This window comes from Dendrobates tinctorius, unplaced genomic scaffold (genome assembly GCF_039654945.1).
Source record: "Dendrobates tinctorius isolate UK_male_01 unplaced genomic scaffold, ASM3965494v1 ptg000093l, whole genome shotgun sequence".
NCBI classification, from domain to species: domain Eukaryota; kingdom Metazoa; phylum Chordata; class Amphibia; order Anura; family Dendrobatidae; genus Dendrobates; species Dendrobates tinctorius.
In genome coordinates, this window is record NW_027361761.1 from 29023309 (window position 1) to 29044969 (window position 21661).

A 21661-nucleotide genomic window follows, 5' to 3' on the forward strand; every position below is an offset into this window, starting at 1 on the left:
CCTCATACACAATGCTACTGGTTTGGTCAAAGCAGGCCATCATCGCTGGCAAACCTGGATGTCTTTATGATGACCTTGAGTTGACGTGGCATTGTTCTGGTCCTTGCAATGTCATCACGGGGTAGCTTTATTTAGGGGGATATATAGCCTAGGGGGATAAATAGTCCTGGTTATGACAGCAGTCGGTGCTTGGCTTTCATCTAACCAAAGCTTCAGATGGTGATTGTGCTGGCATAGCTACTGTGACTGGATGATTGCCATGATGTTAGTTTACCTCATTTTGGGGGAACCTCTTCCAGACCAAGACATAAGCTCACATCAAACATTGTGTTAATCTGTTTTTGGCATAAATTTCTTGCATAGAATCCAACTTCATTTCTGTCCCACTATTATATTACAGTATACAGTATATACAGTATTTTCTATAATCCCAAAAATTTTGTTCCAAATAACCCTGGACCCGAGAGCAGCTCCATAGCGCATGTATGTTATCTATCTCCTCACCACACTGGAGAAAACTTGTGTCTTTATAAGAGTAAAACTTGTGGAGATTTCCAAGAGGCAGAGCCAAGGAATGGCCGCTTTTTAGCAGAGCTCCCCGCTGGCCTACTCTCCTATGTGACCATCTCCTTGTTTGTGAGTGGGGGGAGCACCTGGACAGGGGGCTTGTCTGTCGGGTCTGCTTTTCCAGGCTCCACGGCAGGCTCCAAGCGCAGGAGACGTCATGCAGTGTGGTACCTGCCACGTGCAAGCTGTCAAGACAGAGGGACACTCGGGCACATGCTCCCCTTGCTCTTAGATTAGAAGACAGGGAAGTGGTCCCGAGATAACAAGTGACCACCTGCCGGGGGAAAAAAAACTGAGGCTCTGAAGATCTGAACGTTAAAGCTGGAGTCACACATAGCGACTCACCAGCAATCCCAGCAATGATATCATCGTGTCAGGATCGCTGGTGAGTCGCTATGTGATCGCTGGTGAGCTATCACACAGACAGCTTCACCAGCGATCAGCACAGCGACGCCGAGCATGCGGCATCGCTGTGTTCGTTAGTTACCAGCGCGCTGATGCAGGGAGCTGGCAACTAACATACACATCGGGTTTCCAAGGGACGTGTGTCCCTTAGATACCAGATGTGAACGTTAGTTACCAGCTCTTCCTGCATCAGCGCGCTGGTAACGTACACATCGGGTATCTAATGGACGCCCGTCCCTTGGATACCTGATGTGTACGTTAGTTACAAGCAGATCGCTGGTCTCCCACCTGTCACATGCAGTGATGCATGCTGACCAGCGACCAAAGAAAAGTCCAGAGGTTTTCCAGAGCGATCAGCGATACCGGCAGGGGAGCTGGTCGCTGTTCGCTGTCACACACAGCGATCTCGCTGGTGAGATCACTGTTATGTCACAAAACTTGTGACTCTGCAGCAATCTCGCTAGCGAGATCGCTATGTGTGACGGGGCCTTAACGCATCTAGGGCCGGAGGCGGTGAGTGCAGTGGCAACGGGGGAGGGTTAATTACATCAGACACCATCTCCCTGCCACTCTCAATTCTCTGCAGCGTCTCTGCATTACACTCTGTCTGTGAGCTGCACTGTTGTAAGTTGCTGATCATCTCCTCAGAGGTGACAAGCAATAAAGCACTCAAGGTTTATCTGGTATGAAATTAACCCCTGAGGCTCCTCTACAGAGCTCAAATAAATCAGCCTGGGAAGTCACAAGGGGAGTATCTTAGAGACCAGACATATTAGGGTGTGTGCACATGCTGCAGATTCTGCTGCGGATCGGCAGTGGATTTGGTCCTGTGGATCCACAGCAGTTTCTGCTGCGTTGTATAGTACCATTATAATCAATGGAAAATGAAAACTGCAGTGCACACAGTGCGGAATTTTCTGTGTGGATTTGCTGCGGTTTTAAATATGCAGCATGTCAATTCTTTGTGCGGATTCCGCTGCGGTTTGGCACCTGCTCCATGGCAGGTGTCAAACCGCAGAGGAAACCCACAGGCTAAACCGCAGAAAATCTGCAGATAAACTGCAAGTCTTTTGATCTGCGGTTTTACCTGCGGATTTAGACAAATCTGCATGGAAAATTCCACAGCAGAATCCGCAGCATGTGCACACACCCTTATAGGACTTAAAGGACAGCTGATATTGATCTTATTAACCCCTTAGCAGTGGTTTAACCTGTTGAAGTAATTTATTTACAACTCAGAGGTTTATATTGGTCCTCTCTGACTTTCAAGGTTTTTAAACCTCTACAAATAAAGGTCAACAGCAAGAGATTAATATTCTACACGCTCCATGCAGGAGTTACGTGCTACATAGCAGATTATAATGTAACATTCCTTAACTGAGACATTACCGCCTTCTATCTTATTTTCCATTGTCGCTGGGTATGGATAAATTTGTGGGCAAACAAACTAAAGGAGGCCTTGCCTCCTCTCAAAACCAACAAGGCTCATCCTCGCCTAAATCTACCTCTGATACCAGTAGCGAGACGTCTCATTAAATAGCGGGACACCATCATGGAAAGTCTTATGCCCGAAATGGATTCCAGATTTGCCAGTCTTCAAACATCAATAGACTCTTTAATATCACAAGTTAATAGTCAGGGCACTCACTTGGATGAGGCCAAACAACAGATCTCTGATCTGGAGGACGTTACCAGGGAAATGGCAGAACGTCTAGAGGGAAAAGAGAAAGTCGTCACAGAGCTTCAATCCAAAGTGGACGATCTTGAAGCAATAACTTGAAACTGATAGGCATACCGGAGTCCATGCATGCCTCTGAATTGCTAAAACTAATATCTGAATGGCTGCCGAACGCCTTGGAGATTCACCTAATATCGGATTCAATGGGGGTGGAGAGAGCACATAGAGTAGGCCAGCAGAGGGGAAAAGACAATGATAGACCCACAGTGGTGATATTCAAGGTCCTTGACTTTCAAGACCAAATTAGCCTATTCACTGCTTACAGGAAGAGTGCCCACCTATCCTACGAAGGGCACAAAGTTATGATGTTTCAGGACTACTTGGCTATGGTGATGACCAGACGCAGGGCCTTCAACCTGGTGAGTAAGCTGCTGGCTGACAAAAGCATCAGGTTCGGCCTACCATATCCTGTGATACTGTGCTTTAACCTATCTAGGAAAAGCTGGGTTCTTGAAGACCCAGTGAAGGCCTTGGAGGTTGTGTGGGAAACCTCCCAGCTACTGTGACCGAGATCCAGAGTGGCTTACTCAGTGACATTACCATGAATCACATATGGTGATGTTAACTGACATCTGTTTATGTTGTTTTTTGCTGTATTTTTACTTCTGCATCTAACGTTGGGATGCGGACTTAAGGGAATTATTGAATTTGTCACACAGTTACAAATTTTGTGGGAGGGGGAGGTTTTTTGGGGAGGGGGTCTCTGCATTCGATTTCAGGTAATCAACTATCCAGGGATTCTACTGTTAGGTAACGGTTACATCTAATCATATTTCCCGCACTGGAGTGGGTTAATGGTAGATATCAATAGGCAAAAAATGTCCGCTGTGACATCTCTTTTTTTGGTGTTCCTGTAATGTCAATGGCCTAAATTCCCTGGTCAAAAGGAAAAAAATCTTAAATTATCTGCATCGAGAAAATTTTCATATTGTACTTTTGCAGGAGACACTCTGGGTAAAGGGCAATCATTTGGTGTTTTCCAGTAAAAAATTTGTCATGTGCAGAAGCTTCTTTTACTAAAAAACAGAGGGGTGTTGCTATAATGCTAAACATAAATGTCAGCCATGACATAGTGGATGTGCTAGAAGATCCTTCAGGGAGGTTTGTCTGTGTTAAGCTGGTCATAGAGGGGACGACCTACAGTGTAATTAATATTTATGCGCAAATTCGTCAGATCCGCTATTTTGAACTAGTGTGCTAAAATAAATCGGGGGTTGGGACACCTCCTATATGATTGTGGGTAGTGATTTTAATGAGGTGCATGACATTGAGATGGATAGATCTGGCTCTGTCTCCTCATATACCTACGCAAGGGAGACTAATACAATATTTTATAGATCATCTGACTCTGCTGGATGTTTGGAGAGTGCAACACCCTGTGGAGAGAGAGATTACTCCCACTATTCACATGTTCGCAATTCCCATGCTAAAATTGATTACTGGTTGCTGAGCCTCTGTCATGCCAAGAATCTCACATACCAAAATTCTGGACGCACATATCTCAGACCATGCACCAATATCTTTCAGCCTAAAACTTACTAACCAAATTTATTTTCATAGGAAATGGAGGTTTCCTTCATACCTATATCACTCAGATGATTTCAAAAAATGTATACAATTCTCATGGGATACGTACAAATCTGATAACCAAATACACTATGAAACACCAATTCTTTTCTGGGATACCTCTAAAGCAGTGTTGAGAGGACAAATAATTGCGTTTACAATTCAATAAAAAAAAAGCTGCAGGAACGGACCCTGGCAGCACAAAGGGCTTAAACTTCAGCATATAAAAATTTTAAACTTTTCACCCATCACAAAAAAACAATATATCAAGGCAAAAGAATTGTCGGATGCACTAGCTCATGAATGGGCAACTTACGCTATTGATCTCCAAAAGCAAAAAAATTTTTAAATGGGGCAATAAACCTGGCAAATTAATTGTGTCTCTTACCAGACCATACAGAAAGGTCACAATGATTCACAAAATTTGGACCAAAGAGGGCAGAGTGTTGACAGAGAATGGGGAGATTGTAGAGGAATTTAGATACAGGAAAGATGTATATCTTTGGACCATGTTAGCCAGTAGATAGAAAAATATCCAGAATTGAGAGTCCTCAGTGGTTGATACCTTTTAATGGGTTACTGAAAAGATGGTATCAACCACTGAGGACTCTCAATTCTGAATTTTTTTTAGAGGAATTTAGATAATTTTTTTGGCTCCCTGTATAGAGCAGAGAAGAGAGAGGGGGAAGATATTCTAAACTTTATACAAACAAAGGTGGCACCTTTACTAACAGAGGAACATAGGGAAATTCTCAACGCCCTTATATCCCCTTCAGAGGTCATCCAAACTATCGGCTCCTTGAAGCTCTCAATCTCCTGGCCCTGATGGGTATAGTAATGAATTTTACAAAATATTGGGAGGAAGTATAGGGACCCATCATAGTGAAGTCTTTAATCAATTGGTTTGGTTGGGGCAGCTCACTAATAGTTTTAACGAAGCAGACATAATAGTGTTCCTCAAACCAGGCAAACATCTAATGTATTTAAAAGCTGATCATGTGAACAATACCTATATGAGCAGGATTCATAAAGACGCTTCCTAATGTGGGAACGCTGTGTAGGACGGCTCTTTATGTGCATGTCACACAAGAGTGGCGGGAATCTCCCAAGCCTTGCATGAGCAAGGAACTAATGGATTAAAAATACATGTGACATGCGCAAAAGTGAACAGGTAAGTTGGACTGTGTTCACACCACCCAAAGACTGAAACACAAAGAAAAAACACAGTATGACAAACGTGTTCACTTTAATCCATTAGCTCCTTGTTACACAAGAGAGGGGCGGGAATCTCCCAAACCTTTGGGTGAGCAAGGAACTAATGGATTAAAAACACATGTGACATGCACAAAAGTGAACACGTTTGTCATACTGTGTTTTTTCTTTGTGTTTCAGTCTTTGGGTGGTGTGAACACGGTCCAACTGACCTGTTCACTTTTGTGCATGTCACATGTGTTTTTAATCCATTAGTTCCTTGTTCATGCAAGGTTTAGGAGATTCCCGCACCTCTCTTGTGTAACATGCACATAAAGGGCCATCTTACACAGCGTGCCCACATTAGGAAGAGTCTTTATGAATCCTGCTCATATAGGTACTGTTCACATGATCAGGTTTTAAATACATTAGATATCACTGCTCCGAGATGGGTATACCGTCATTTTGGTGGAGTGGCTTAGTATAAGTTTTTTGCAAAAAATGTATCCACTAAATACCCTGTTTTTGTTGTAATTTTTTACTAGAACTTGCTGTATACTGTTATATTTTTTACAACAGAGTATTTTTGCACGACTGCGTGACTTACTTTCTGGTAATGCTCTTTATTCCGATATTGTGATTTTTACACCTGCCAAATAGCTTGCTACTTCAAGATTTGTACGTATATCTTATTGTAATGCTCTTTAATTCAATAAAACATGTTGGGGAAAAAAAGGTAAAACTTGTCCTGTCTCTGGAATAAGAAATGTAAATGATCTGCAACAACCAATTCCAAAAGAGTTAGGACAATGTGTAAAGTATACAAGAATGCAATAATTTGGAAACTTTAGACTTGCTTTATTCGCAAACTTATGCAAGACAAAATCCGGCAAAGAAGATCCGAGACAGTGGAGAAGTAAAAAACCTACATCATGTCACGATCTAGTCCAGAGTTTGTTTTTTGCTATCTTTTCTCTGGACTGGTCATGTGGGGGTTAAATCCCTTCTGCCTAGTTTTGGAGCTGGCTGGGCTATTTCAATCCTCTGCAGCCTGTGGGTCAGTGTCAGCTATAGTGCAAACTTCCAGGCTAGAGCCACTGACCTGTATACATTAGTGATCCTTCTGCCTCTGACTACCTGTACTTGTGTATGACTCGACCTGATCTCTGGACTTTGCCTCTTGTTTTCTGTCTGATATCACGCTCCCCGACTGGCTTCGACTCTTGCTTGTACCCCGACTACATCTTGCGTCTCATGTTTTGGATAACACGTTCCCAGTAGGCTCTGACTTCATGCTTGTTCCTGATGACATGCTTTGCTGTTACCTCTGGTACTTCATATTCTTGTTTGTTGCCAACTTTGGCTTGTCTGACCACTCTCTCATTAAATGTGACACCTGTACTGCTCCTCTGTGTTATTATGCTGTGTGTGTGCAACCTTTTTTCCCTCACCTGCACCACCTGGTGGAGGTTGCGCTAAACTGCACTGCAGCAGCACATTACACATCACTCAAGAACGGGACAACAATCCTCTCCCAAAACTGCAGAAGTTCTCTCCTCAGATTTCAGATTTCTAAAGAGTGGTGACAAAGGAATGCACAATGGTGGACAAGACCCGGGCACAACAGTTTTGACAAGTACATCTTAATTGTTTTGAAATTGGGGTTATATTATGTAATAATCAAAGCTGTGCTGTGGCAGGCAGATAATCAATTTATGGAGCAACTTACATATTTTAAACCATTTATATGCCCTAGGGGATCAATTTTATCCCATTTGTTTGATAGTCAGAAGGAAGGTTCCTTGCTAGCCTTCTGCTGTAAATTGCTTTAATAAATCCATGATCGGCCATTTTTATCAACAGATTAATGTACTAATTGCAGTTAAGTCAGAATATCACAACTTAGTAGATGTGATTTTTTTTTTTTTTTTCTCCAGCTGCCACCTAGCATTTGTCCTGATGATAAATGAATTATGTCCCGGGTCAGGAAGCAGAAAATTTAAACTCCCTTCATTTTCATCAAGTTTATCTAACTGTATGCAAGATCCTATCCATCCTCCAGTCAAATATTATTCCACTTTGATGCAAAAAAGTAAATTGTGCTATTCTGACTGAGACATTACCCATCTTAAAGTGCCGGGTGATTCAGGTGCAGGCCTATAAGTTAACCAAACTTATCCATTACCACCAGCCCTCACAAGTATGAAGGGAAAGGTGGATGAGAATAAAGAATGAATTCTAACTATAAATAATCCATGCATGATATTGAATAATTTTCTAAGGGCCATTTCGAAGAATAAAAAGTACTGTACAGGATAAGGGGGAGATGTCAGATCATAATTGATACAGTTCTACTCAACATGGAATGTTTTATTTTTTCCACATTTTCTTTTTTTTTTTTACTAATCTCCTTTTGTTATCAGAGACCATATATTTAACCTAATGTTTTCAACGCAGGGATGAAAAATTGTTACAGATATAGACACAGATATTTTAATCACAATTGCTCAGCCACAACTTATCTCTGTTAAAGGATGCTAAATATTTCATCAATATTGCAAGTAATAAGCTATATACCAGTGGTGTTCCTTTCTCATAAGTTATATTAAAAGGGTTAGATATACAGTATTGTGGAAACGTTTAAGGCATGTGCAAAGTAACAAGCTGACAAAAATAGAAGTCTTAATCTTTTATTTTAATCAATTAATAAATTACAAAATGATTGAAGAAAACAAATCTAAATGACATGAATATTTGGTGACCACCCTTTGCCGTCATCAGTTCTTTTAATTACTTGAACTTGCACACAGTTTTTGATGGAATTCAGCAGGGAGGTTTTTCCAAATATCTTGGAGAACTAACCACCTCTTCTTCAACTGCCAGGTATGCGCCATACTCAGACATTTGGTTTCCATAGAAAATTAAAGTAATAGAATATGGAGAGAACTGACTGTCGAGAACAGGGACATTGAGAGAAGAGATTGTCAAACATACATATGGCTTCTCTGGACAATAACTTCCAACAAGCAGGTGGTGGAATGCATTCTGGACATTGTCTCCAGTGGCTGTAGACTTGGTACATGGAGTCATTTTCCATTGCTTCGAACCAGGGAAAATATCCAGTTAAAGCAACAAAGAGCAGAACCCCAAAAGCCCAGCAATCAATAGTAGGGCTCAGGAGTAAATATTCTCCCTCTTTCAAGTTGCACAACTCTGGAGACATGTACGGGATAGTATGTGACATGGATGACACATAGTATCCTGTAGGTTGGGTCAAACCAAAGTCACTCAGCTTTACTTGATAACAATCTTCGTCCATTAGCAACACATTGTCCGGCTTCAGGTCTCTGGGCACCAACCCTCTAGTATGCATGTAGTCTAGAGCTGAAGAGATCTGTCTTGCACACCTCTTCACAGTAGCCTCAGGAATTCCAACCTGCAGAAAAATTATACTTAGATTTATTTGTGCAGTGCCTTATCCAAATCAAATATACCAAACATTTAGGATGTTGCGATTTTTGGGACAGTGGATTCAATAGTGGATAAAACTGTTGCTGTGATTGCAATGTGGCATCACACAGTGCATTGTTATGGACCTCTCTTCCACCTCTGGAAAGGTTTGACGTATTCCCAAAACACCCTATACACATTAGAAAGCTAACTGGCTACCAGTTACAGGGATATCTAGATTCTCCCCAACTGTTGATGTATACCATTAGCCTATGGTGTTTTATAAACAAAGCATTGGTAGATTGGAGGAAATCATATGGAGTCGGCCTTACTTACCTCACTTTGTATGATATCATGCAAGGTGCCTGCTGCTGCCAACTCTTGACTCAATACATAGTGGTCAATTGTGCGAATAAAGACTGGATAAGTAGTAATAATGTGAGGGTGCTCAGATAAGGTGATTGAAAAAGAAAACTCTGTCAGAAAGGTTTTCAGTAGAGTTCTGTCCGAAAGGTTTTCAGTAGAGTTCTGTCCTTCCTCACTAATTTTGCAGCCATGGCTTTTTCTAGAAAACAAACAAAAAGAGTTTATAATAATCTCCCAGATCTTACATTGAAACTTTATATTCAAATACATAATCTCAATCACTGGCATAGGATATCTTTGGGGATTTCAATTCTTAATCCGCAATCTCATGTCATCTCATGCTTATTTGGTCAAAATCTATTTTTCCCAACCTCTTCATTTTCATACAGTATTTCTATAATCCAACATGGTGTCTGGCATTAATAGTTAGTTGTCCCCCATACACATGCAATACTGATCATTCAACAACAAATATGGGAGATTTGTATGGTTTTAGTCCTATATGTATGGGGAGTTTATAGCTGATGCTACTAGAATAATCTGGATTTTCCAATGACCTACAGAGAAATCTCTCTATGGCCAGTTAAAATCATTATCACTTTTTTTATTCAGAATTTGCCACTTTTATTTAAACAATTTACGTAAATGACCATCTTTCTTTTTGCCTTGTTCACATACCTGTTGATCTCTCCTGTGCCAGTACAACTTTTCCATATGACCCCTGGCCCAGCTCCTTGATGATGTTGTAGCATTCAGAAATATTCTGAATCTCCAAGACATGGAAGGCGGCCATTGCTGCTTGGAAGTTGATGATTCTTTTTGCTAAAGAACAAACTCCCTGTGACTCTGTAGGAAAATATAAGGATTATGATTAATAAAACATCATGTAATGAACATATTCCTGGTTTCTGTGAACATCTATCTTAATTAGGCTACATAACAATTTAGAAACCTATTAAGAAAGACATTGCCTTTCAGGAAAGGATGGTTGACAACCCTTGAAAAAAGGTATATTGGTGAGCATATTGGTTGTCATCAATCTTTCTATGAAGACATTGTATTCAAAGTCAATATAAGGATAATTCAAAACAGTTCTACAGTAATCCAAAAGTGTTAGTATCTAGAGATATTTTTAGTTATTAAAACATATGAAAACTATAATTTGTCACATTTAATGTTCCTAGAAAGGGAAGTAACTGTTTACTGGTCATATAACAAGAAGATCCCGAACACAATAATTAACACCAATGGATCTACTATAGAAGAGTAGTCTTACCTGGGTTGGGATCTTGGTGATGTTGATGATAAACTGGGTTCTGATCCAAAAAAAGTTGAATGACTTTGCTTTCTTCTGGTTAGTTCTGAGAGGTCCTATCTCCACAAAGAAGTTCTCAGGAATGATTCAACAAGACACATGAATGTCTAACTTTTATAGGGAAGTATCTACCTGAAATTTTTGTCCATCCTCCTCATTGACTAACTGTGTGTCAATAGCCTCCATTGAATTACAGATTAAGGTGTCTCCTAGAAGCCTAGAAGTCGGACATTCATGTAGACCTAATTGTTCTTTATTACCCTGTTGAAAGAGCTGATTGTTCCATTATGGTATGAGGGAGGTACCCACCTTAGAATCATAGAATCATAGAATTAGCATTGTTTGTTTCTAGTAAAATGCTAATTTACTCAGTTCTGAATTTATTCTACCCCCTACAGTCACATCTCAACCTCCTGACCTCCTGCTGCTTTCACCAAAAGAGAAACTGGTCCTATCTCTTCATATAAATATACATTTGTCATGCATGATTCTTTCATCCATTGTTTATAGCCATAAACTGACCCAGCAAATCTTACAGAATAGTCTTGTATCAACTGACATTATTATTATAAGGAAATAACAGAACTGTCTATTTTTTTCTTAAAGCATTAGAACTGATAATCTCCCGAGAAAATCCGGCACACTGGATCAGAGTTTAGAACAAATATGAGTGTTCATGGGTTGAAATGCATAACGACATTTGTCTGTGTGGTGGAAATGAGAGATTATGTCTTACAGGTTTTGCAAGTAATAAACTATCAATTTTTTGTAGTGATGCATTTTTTAATCTTTTTTGCAAATGGATGGATAAATAGAAACAGCAGGTGAAATAAATATTAAACTAGTCTTCAATTTTGTAAGTAAATGCATTTTTAAAGGTGCTATTGACTTGAAATTCTCACTAGATGTCGGTAACAAACCATCCAATCCACAAATGCAAAGAAATCAGCCATAGATGTCCATAAGTGAAGTTGTGTAATAATGAGAAATGGCACAGAGAAAAATGGGGTTTGAGAAACCCCTTCTGAGGAAGCCATACGAAACAAATTTCATAAAGTAATTTCATTTTGTGTTTTTTTTGTATATACTTTTTCATTTTACATACAGCTCTGGCAAAAATTAGAGACCACTTCTAAATGTTCAGTTTGTCTGATTTTTCTCTTTATAGTTATATTTTTGAGTAAAATGTAAATTGTTCTTTTAGTCTTTAAACTTCAGACAACATGTCTATGAATTTACAAGCAATATTTTTTTTCTGACAGAAAAATGGTAAAAATTTAAAAAAGTACGTTCAGACCTTTAATAATGCAAAGAAAACAAGTTCATTATCATTTAGAAACGACAATGCTAATGTTTCAACTCGGGAAGAGTTCAGAAATCAATATTTTTTTGGAATAACCATGATTTTGAGAACAGCTCTCATGCATCTTGGCATGCGTGCCTTCAGCCTTTCACACTGCTTCTGGCACAAAAATGTAAGCAGTTCTTCTTTGTTTGATGGCTTGTGACTATCCATCATCCTCTTGATTACATTCCAGAGGTTTTCAATGGAATTCAAGTCTGGAGAATGAGCTGCCCATGACAGGAATCAGATGTGGTGGTCTTTTAATTTTTGCCAGAGCTGTATTTACAACTATTGTTGTGTCTTGATTGAGAGACTTTCAGGTGTATATGGATGATATTTCTCTGTAAAATAGTTACCACTGATATTAATGCTTTTATATTTTCCCTTGGACTTGTTTGTGCACCAAACATATTTCTATATTTTAAATGGTTTTAATATGTATATCCCTTTAAATTAATGTACAAATAAAGGATTACTACATTTATAATCATTGGAGAAGTCTCTCTTTTTTCTATCAGATTTATAGATATGATGAATAGATGCAGAAGTCATGTACAAGATAAATATGAGAAATAAAATATTAATTTTTTCCCACAATATGCAGCTAAAACATTTTTTTCCTAATAGTTATTAAAGGTTGTTCTTTTTTTCCCTCACCCCTGAGCCTGTCTTCCCCGTTTTGGCCAGGCCAAATTTTACCATTCTGACCAGAGTCCTGTTATGTGGTGAAAACTCTGGAATGCTTCAGTGTGTCCCAGTGATTCTAAGATTTTTATTTTGTGAGACACGGTAGTTTGTTAGTAGTAAATTCAGGTAGATATTTTTTGCTTTCACTTGTGAAAAATGGAGTTTGGAGAAAATTTTGAAAAATGTTCAATTTTCAAACATATTCAGAATTGAGAGTCCTCAATGGCTGATTCTGAGGACTCTCAATTCTCAATATTTTTCTATCTACTGGCTAACACGGTACAAAGATATTCATCTGTCCTGTATCCATTTTCAAACTTAAGACTTTCTAGTTCAAAGGTGAAAAACTTCTGACATACAATTTTTACTAAATGCCATTTGCCACATCTCTACTTCACATCAGCATCATTTTTAAAACATTTATTTTTTGGGGGGGGTTCAGAAATTAGAAGGGAAAAATTATGAATTGCTGATTAACTTTTATCCAACAAAATTAACTAAACTATTTTCTTTAAGGACCAGTTCTCATTTGAAGTGACTGAGGAGTGTCACTTTAGGCTATTTTTTTATCATATAGGACCCACAACGTGCTCAAAACCACACTCAGTAAGTTTATCAACCCTTCAAGTGCTTTCCAGGCATTAAAGCAACATGGAAGAAAAAAATATGAAAATTCTACTACTTCCTACATAAAGATTGAAGAGCACCTGACATGCCAAAATAGCAGAAATTCCCACAAGTGACCTCACCTTGGAAGCTAAACCTCTTTAGGAATTCATCTGGGGGTGTATTGATTGTTTTAACTTTTATAACATAACAATTTTTATACTAAAATGTTGCTTCGGCCCCAGATTTGAGTTTTCAAAAAGAATAAGAAAATGAATGGTACAATTTGCTTCATTATTTCTCCTGAGTACCACAATATCACGTATGTAATTGAAAACTACCTTTGAAGCACAGGGTAAAACTCAGAAGGGAATAAGTGACATATTGGATTTAAGAGCTTGCTGGATTGGTTTAAGGATGTTGAGTCACATTGGGAGAGAATGAGCATAAAAGGGTATAAGCCAGCTCACCAGTAACCACCACTGGTGCTCGGAGCTCCATGCAGACAAACGTGAAAAACCATAGGCAAAAAAAGTTTGGTTCCAGCTCTTTAAAAACAATTTTCTTTATTTGGTCATATTAAAATTCAACATATGGTGACTGAGAACATTGCCAAAACACGGACAGAATTTTTTTCCAAGCAATGACAATATCAGTACACAGCCCTCTATATAGAGGGGAAATCACCCATAACGATACATCCTAAGATCACATGACATATCGAAAAGGTCCTTTACATGCTGAAAACATCAAACATCGCATATTACTTAAAAATTAACGATAAAAAATAAATACATTAACAATAGTGTAACATTAAATCGTTACATTTGTTTAATCCACCAGGGAATCTGGTATTTAAATGATGGATCCAGAAAGCTTAACATGTGAGGAGATGCCGCCTGGTATCTCCTCCACATAGAGGCATGCTAATATGTTCACATCCTTGAATCTGAAAATATGCTGTATTACAGGCATAATGTGTAATAAAATGTTTTGATGCGACTGACACATTGAGATCCAAATTATTGGAATTAGTAATATCATACAGGTGTTCTCGAATGCGTTCTTCAAGTTTTCTGGAAGTACACCCCACATATGAGAGTTTGCAAGCACTGCAATCTATTTTATGGACTGCATTTGTAGAATCACAATTAACATATTGTTAAAATTATAAAATTAACTGATTATTGGTAGTCTGAAATTTTTTTTATATAAATGCATGTTTGCAGGTTTAATAATTATTTGGACATTTAAATGCCTCTGTCCGTGTTATGTTGACACTGCATGTCCTCAGAATTTAATACGATTTGGTGGGGAATAAGCAAAAATGTAATTTCTACTACTAAAATCTTGTCTTTGCCCCAAAAATTACATGTTTATAGGGGCTGATATGACAAAGGAAAAATGGACCTCACAGTGTATTGTCATGAGTGTTCAATACCCTACATGTAATCAGGAAGTACTTTTCATGCACAGTGAAAAGCGCAGGTGGGAAGAAGCGCCATACTGTAGTGCAGACTTTGCTGTTATGATTTGCAGATGCCATGAGACCCACTGGGAGAACCCCTGAGGTGCCAGAACAGCAGAAATAACAAACATGTTGATGCTAAATGTAGTTGAGGCTTTAGAAGGACAAGTAGCCATAGCACTATTCTAGATCCTTTGTGCTACCAGTAACCCGGAAGCCCACTATATTTCCATTAACAGATGGTGAACCTGAGTGGACACTTTCTTTTTTGTGGATTAAGTTGAAGCTTTTATTAGGAACATTTTAGATAAAAATTTGGATCACATTTATCCTGCGATCTACGCTGAGCACTTACATTGGGGTTTCCATCTAAGGCTGGGTCCTGCTAATGAATCTTGCATTGGACACAATATGCTAATGACACTTGGCTCTTGCTCTGCTGTGAGTGTGAGCTGAGTGTCAGTGCTGTTTCTGATCCTCTTGCATGACAGGATTGCAGCACAACTGCAGAGGAAATGTAATCTCTCCATATCCTTTGATGCCACCATTGGCGGGAATCACACTGAACTCGGGTGAAGTTTCACATGCACCCATAGACTTATATGGTTGAGTCTTACTGCAATCTTTGGGAGGCACAATGAAAAAAAACAGCAGCAGGTGAATTGGTTTATTTTTTATGCCGTTCCTTGTGAGGTAAAAGTATTTAAAAGACTTTTTATTCTAAAGATCGGTGCAATTAGAGCAATACTAGATTTATATTGTTTTTTTTCTTGTTTGGCTACTGTATACTATGAGTTATTTTTAATGGCTTCAACACTCCAATCAATTAATACCAACTATTGATATGGTTACAATCTACTGTACATATATACATAGTCTCATCTCTTTGATCCTTCCTAGAAGGTAATTGACTTGTTCAACCAGATGGTCAAATTGTCCAAGCAGAGAAAATAACTGGTTTACACTTATCTACCAACAAAGGACCTTTGTTGCCATAATTAGATTGGGTGTGTACACGTTCCCAAGGATGTTATCTGGTGAATTTTCATCTATTTGGTGTCAGGGGACTTTCTCATTAGCATTCAAGGATAGATCAAAGCTTTTTAACTAAAGGTACTGTCACACTTAGTGATGCACCAGCGATTTACACACAGGCAGATCTCACCAGCGACATTGCAGGGGTCGGGGGTCGCTACTTACCTGTCAGACTAGGTGAACCTGACGTCCTCCCGCCCGCGTCCACTCATCGCTCGACGTCACAGCAGGAAGTCCAGCAGGAAGCTGACAACGAGAAACGGTCCAGGATGTTCTCGCGCGATCAGCGATAACCAGCGGGGGAGCGGTCGGAGGTATGTATCAGACATAGCGATAGCACTATAACGTCACAAAAACCAGTGACGTTATAGCGATATCGCTTAGTGTGACAGGCCCTTAAGACACATTTGGATGCTTTTGGGGGATATAAAAAGGGGACTGATTAGCAGAGGGATACAGAGAGAGGCAGAGGGGAGATGATCGGACGAGACGAGGACACGGAAATGAGAAAGAGATGAACCTGAATTCTACCTGAATAATGTAATGTATGTTTGTTTCACATGTATATTTATTGTTTATACTGTTTATTATTTGCTCTTATCACTTAAGTAAATCAATTTAGTAAATTCAATTCTTGTGTGAGCATTTTCTTATTCATTACAATCCATTGGAACCCTTACAATACAAATTGGAGTCAGAAGTGGGATTGTTTTGAAATAAAATGTTTGCAAAATTGAATAAGTTTGTTAAGAGTAGGAAAGTAGTTGAGAGTAGTGTCAGATCTTTGCCGGAATGGGTGTTATCAGGAAAGTGGACCCCAATGGCACAGGAATGTAACCAATATATGGAGGGACAGCGCTTGCCAAATCCCCAGGCTGTGGCTGCCAAATTTGATCTCTCGAGGTATGGTGCAAAAGAGCAGAAAGCTGCAGCAGCCGTTGGATGGATCTGTGTGCAAGTGTCTCAAAGCTTGCAGGAACAGATAGATAATTTGCATTTAGAGCTGTATACAGTTTTAGAGCAAAGGATTAGCATGCAATCAGCCTTGAGAGACCAAATGAAACAGCATGACAATATGCAAAGGAATTTTGAAGCTTATGTAATGAAAAATGTGAATAAGAATAGGCGCAAGAGGAGACAGCAGCCAGTGTCAGATATTCGTACTGCACAGATTAGAACCATGATTGCACATGAGAAATGGTCAGATTTGCTAGAATGTGATGGTTGTAACAGTGAGACAGATGAGGAAGAAAAGCAAGCCAGACCAATTGTGACTACTAAAACTAGGAGAGAAGTCACACAGCATAGTGGAGACAGGATGGATGCAGGAAACGCAGCTATAGAATCATAGAATCGTAGAGTTGGAAGGGACCTCCTGGGCCATCTGGTCCAACCCCCTGCTCAAAGCAGGATTCGCTAAATCATCCCAGTCAGATGTCTGTCCAGCCTCTGTTTGAAGACTTCCATTGAAGGAGAACTCACCACTTCTCGTGGCAGCCTGTTCCACTCATTGATCACTCTAACTGTCAAAAAGTTTTTTCTAATATCTAATCTGTGTCTCCTCCCATTCAGTTTCATCCCATTGCTTCTAGTCTTTCCTTGTGCAAATGAGAATAAAGTTGATCCTTCTACAATGTGACAGCCCTTTAGATATTTGTAGACAGCAATTAAGTCTCCTCTCAGTCTTCTCTTTTGCAAACTAAACATTCCCAAATCCTGCAACCTTTCCTCATAAGACAGGGTTTGCAGACCGGTCACCATTCTGGTCGCTCTTTTCTGAACTTGCTCCAGTTTGTTGATGTCTTTTTTAAAATGTGGTGCCCAAAACTGGACACAATATTCCAGATGAGGTCTGACCAAAGAGGAGTAGAGGGAAATAATGACTTCACGTGATCTAGACTGTATGCTTCTGTTAATACATCCTAGAACTGCATTTGCCTTTTTTGCTGCTGCATCACACTGTTGACTCATATTCAGTCTGTGATCTATTAGTATACCCAAGTCTTTTTCACATGTGCTGTCACTTAGCCCTATTCCTCCCATTCTATATATGCTTTTTTCATTTTTATTGCCCAGATGTAGTACTTTGCATTTCTCCCTGTTAAAAACCATTCTGTTAGTTACTGCCCACTTCTCCAGTTTATTTAAATCTTTTTGAATCCTCGCTCTCTCTTCTATAGTATTAGCTATCCCTCCTAGCTTTGTGTCATCAGCAAATTTAATCAGTTTACCCTCAATTCCTTCATCTAAATCGTTGATAAAGATGTTGAACAATACAGGGCCCAGGACAGAGCCCTGTGGTACCCCACTTGAGACATTCTTCCAACTGGATGTGCAGCCATTTACGACCACTCTTTGGGTCCGATCACTAAGCCAGCTATGAATCCACCTAACAGTTGCCTTGTCCATTCCATACTTAGTCATTTTTTCAATAAGGATTGTATGAGAGACTTTGTCAAATGCTTTGCTGAAGTCAAGATATACTATATCTACAGCATTTCCTTGATCCACCCAATCAGTGATACCGTCATAGAAGGAAATTAAGTTAGTCTGACATGACTTTAGTTACAAACCCATGCTGACTCTGTTTGATCACTTCATTCTTATCCAGGTATTGACTTACATGTTGTTTAATAATTTGTTCAAAGATCTTTCCTGGTATAGAAGTCAGACTCACCGGCCTATAGTTGCCTGGGTCCACCTTCTTCCCCTTTTTGAAGATAGGAACAACATTTGCTCTTCTCCAGTCTTCTGGCACTTCTCCTGTTCTCCAAGAATTTTCAAAGATTATGGAGAGTGGTTCAGAAATTTCTTCTGCTATCTCCTTCAGTACTCTGGGGTGTAATTCATCTGGACCTGGAGACTTGAATTCATTTAGGTTAGCTAAGTGTTTCCTCACTATCTTTCTGTTTATAGATATCCTGGATTCTTCTATTCCCTTAATAGGACAGTGAATAACAGTTGGTGTTACATTTCCTTTCTGAGAGAAAACAGATGCAAAATAGGAATTTAAAAGTTCAGCCTTCTCAACATCCTGTCTTACCATTTCATCATTTTCATCCTGTAAAAATCCTATAGCATCTTTGACTTTTCTTTTACTTTTGACATATCCCCAAAATCCTTTATTATTGCTTTTGACATCTCTTGCCAGCCTCAATTCATTTTCAGCTTTAGCTAATCTGATTTGTGCCCTGCAGATTCTGCAGACAGCATTATATTCTTCTTTAGATATGCCTCCCTCTTTCCATTTTATAAACATTTTTTCCTTCCTTTTTAGCATGTGCTTAAGTTCTGTGTTCACCCATCCTGGTTTCCTTAAATGCTTCCTATTCTTCCCTCTTTTCGGAATTGTTAACAACTGTGCTTTGAGAATTTCATTTTTCAAGATTTCCCATCCTTCCTGGACATTTTTGTCTTTAAGGATATACAGCCATTGGATCCCTCCAATTCTCTTTCTGAATCCCTTAAAATCTGCCTTTCTGAAATCTAACCTTGACGTCTGAGTCTTCACAGGTCTTCCGCCTCTAGTTATCCAAAATTCTAAAATAGCATGGTCGCTACCTCCTAGGGTTCCAGCCACTTTTACCTCCTCAACCATTTCCTCCCTGTTTATAAGGATTAGATCCAAGGTAGCAGTTCCCCTTGTTTTCTCCCCTACCTTTTGGAAGATAAAGTTGTCAGCAAGAGAGGATAAGAATTTCCTTGACCTGTTAGTTTTGCCTGAGAGAGATTCCCAACAAATGTCTGGATAGTTGAAATCTCCCATGACAACTATGTCATATTTTTTGGAGAACTTGGCCATTTGATGCATAAAGAGTTCATCCATATCTTCAGCTTGCACAGGCGGCCTGTAGTAAATGCCTAAAATGGTGTCCTTTCCATTGTTCTGTCCTTGTATTCTTACCCAAACAGTTTCCACAGAACTCCCAGTCTCTGAAGCTTCAATCTCTGTGCAGATATACGCGTTTCTAACATACAATGCAACACCTCCTCCTCGTTTATCAAGTCTGTTTCTTGCAAATAAGTTGTATCCTTCTAGTCTTGTATTCCAATCATGTGTATCGTCCCACCAAGTTTCAGTGATTCCAATGACATCATATTTCTTTTCCTGTGTTAGTAGTTCCAATTCTCCTTGTTTGTTGCCCATGCTTTGTGCATTAGTATAGAAACATTTTAGTTTGTGATTGGTTTCTCTTTCTCCAATATTTTTATTAATTAGATTCTTTCGTCTTTGTTCTTCCTTTCCACTTCTATTAGCAGAGTTCTCAATAGCATTTGTCAGGTGTATGGCTTTTTCTGGTCTTTTGCTTCCCTTCCCATGTTGTTCTAGTTTAAAGCTCTCCTTACAAGTGTAGCAAGGTGACTTCCAAATACATGCTTTCCAGTCTTCGTAAGGTGCACCCCATCTCTAGCAAGTAGTCCATCGTATAAGTAGTTCACTCCGTGATCCAGAAATCCAAATCGTTGCTGACGGCACCATCGACGTAGCCAGTTGTTCACCTGCAGAATCTTATTCCACCTCCTTGTTCCATGGCCATCCACTGGGAGGATGGAAGAGAAGACCACCTGCGCTCCCAGTTCTTTCACTTTCTTGCCTAAGTCTTCAAAGTCTCTGCAGATGGTTTCCAGGTCGTTTCTTGCGGTGTCATTTGTCCCCACATGTAGTAGCAGGAATGGGTAGTCATCTGTAGGTCTGAAGAGTCCTGATATCCTGTCAGACACATCTTTAATTTTTGCACCTGGAAGACAGCACATTTCTCTTGAAGTTATTTCCGGTCTGCAGATAGCGGCCTCTGTTCCTCTCAACAGGGAATCCCCCATGACCACCACTCTCCGTTTCTTCTTCACAACATTTTTCTTTCTCCATCCAGGAGGACTCTGAAGGCGTACAAGGTTGCTGTTTGTTGGCAAAGTCTTATCCTGATTTATTTCTTCATCGTTTTCCTGCGTGAGAGCCTGGTACTGGTTTTTGAGCAGTATGGGTGCTGACTGCCTCCTGATCCTCCTGCTTCTCTGGGTCACATGTCTCCATTCCTCTGTTTCTTCAGGTGCACTTCGAATTTCTTCTCTTTCTGTAACATGAAGAGATAATTCTGCTCTGTCCAAGAACTCTTCACCTTCCTTAATGATCTTCAACGTAGCCAACCTCTCTTCGAGATTTTGCAACTTTTCCTCCAACAGGGACACAAGCTTGCATTTGTGGCATGTGAAATTTGGCTTTTCCACTGGTAAGTCTGTGAACATGTAGCAAGAAATGCAGCTCACCAAATGGCTCCTGGCCTCTTCCATCTTGAGATTTCTTAAAAACGATGAAAGATGAGCCAAAATTCGCGCGCCGATAGGCGCGCGGTTTTTCCGATTTCCTCTTTTCAGCTGCAACGGCCAAAACCCAGTGATCGTAGAGCTCGCGGTGACTCTTCACTTATCCCAGAAGGCACTGGGAATATGCAAATGATCTCCTCAAGACTCTTCCCCTGGTTTTATAGGAGCAGAAGCTTCAATGACCGAGGAAACTAGGAATTATACAGCAGGAGAATTAACAGAATTAGCTACCAGGTACAGGAAGCAAGCAGGAGAACCTTTGTTAGCATGGATTCTCAGATTATGGGATCAGGGAGCCGATACTATAATCTTGAACCGTCTTGAGGCAGTAGGACTTTGTAGTATTTGTATTGATCCTATGGTGCGTCTAAAAATGAGACGTGCAAGGGACACTACAGAGACTTTCTCTTTGATGCATTTGAGGGATTCTGTGGCACAAGTGTATGACTCTCCCATGGAATTAATACCACAGACCCGATGGGAGTCTCTTGCAGATGGAGTTCAGAGACTGAGAGAAAACGCAGGTGTAGGTGGCATAACTCGCAATCCTTTGCCAGATCTGAATGATCATTTTGCTGTTGTTGAGGATTGGAAGGGACC

General features: G+C 39.8%; 1 protein-coding gene across 1 annotated transcript; it reads right to left on the minus strand.

The window, feature by feature from the left end:
* Positions 1–8363: 8363 nt before the first annotated feature.
* On the minus strand, positions 8364–15252 carry LOC141098669 (serine/threonine-protein kinase SBK1-like). Its single transcript, XM_073586631.1, has 5 exons — positions 15060–15252; positions 13380–13433; positions 9962–10129; positions 9254–9450; positions 8364–8903 (listed from the first exon to the last, which is right to left on the minus strand). The coding sequence occupies exons 1-5, from the start codon at positions 15250–15252 to the stop codon at positions 8364–8366; spliced, it is 1152 nt and encodes a 383-aa protein (XP_073442732.1).
* Positions 15253–21661: the final 6409 nt, after the last annotated feature.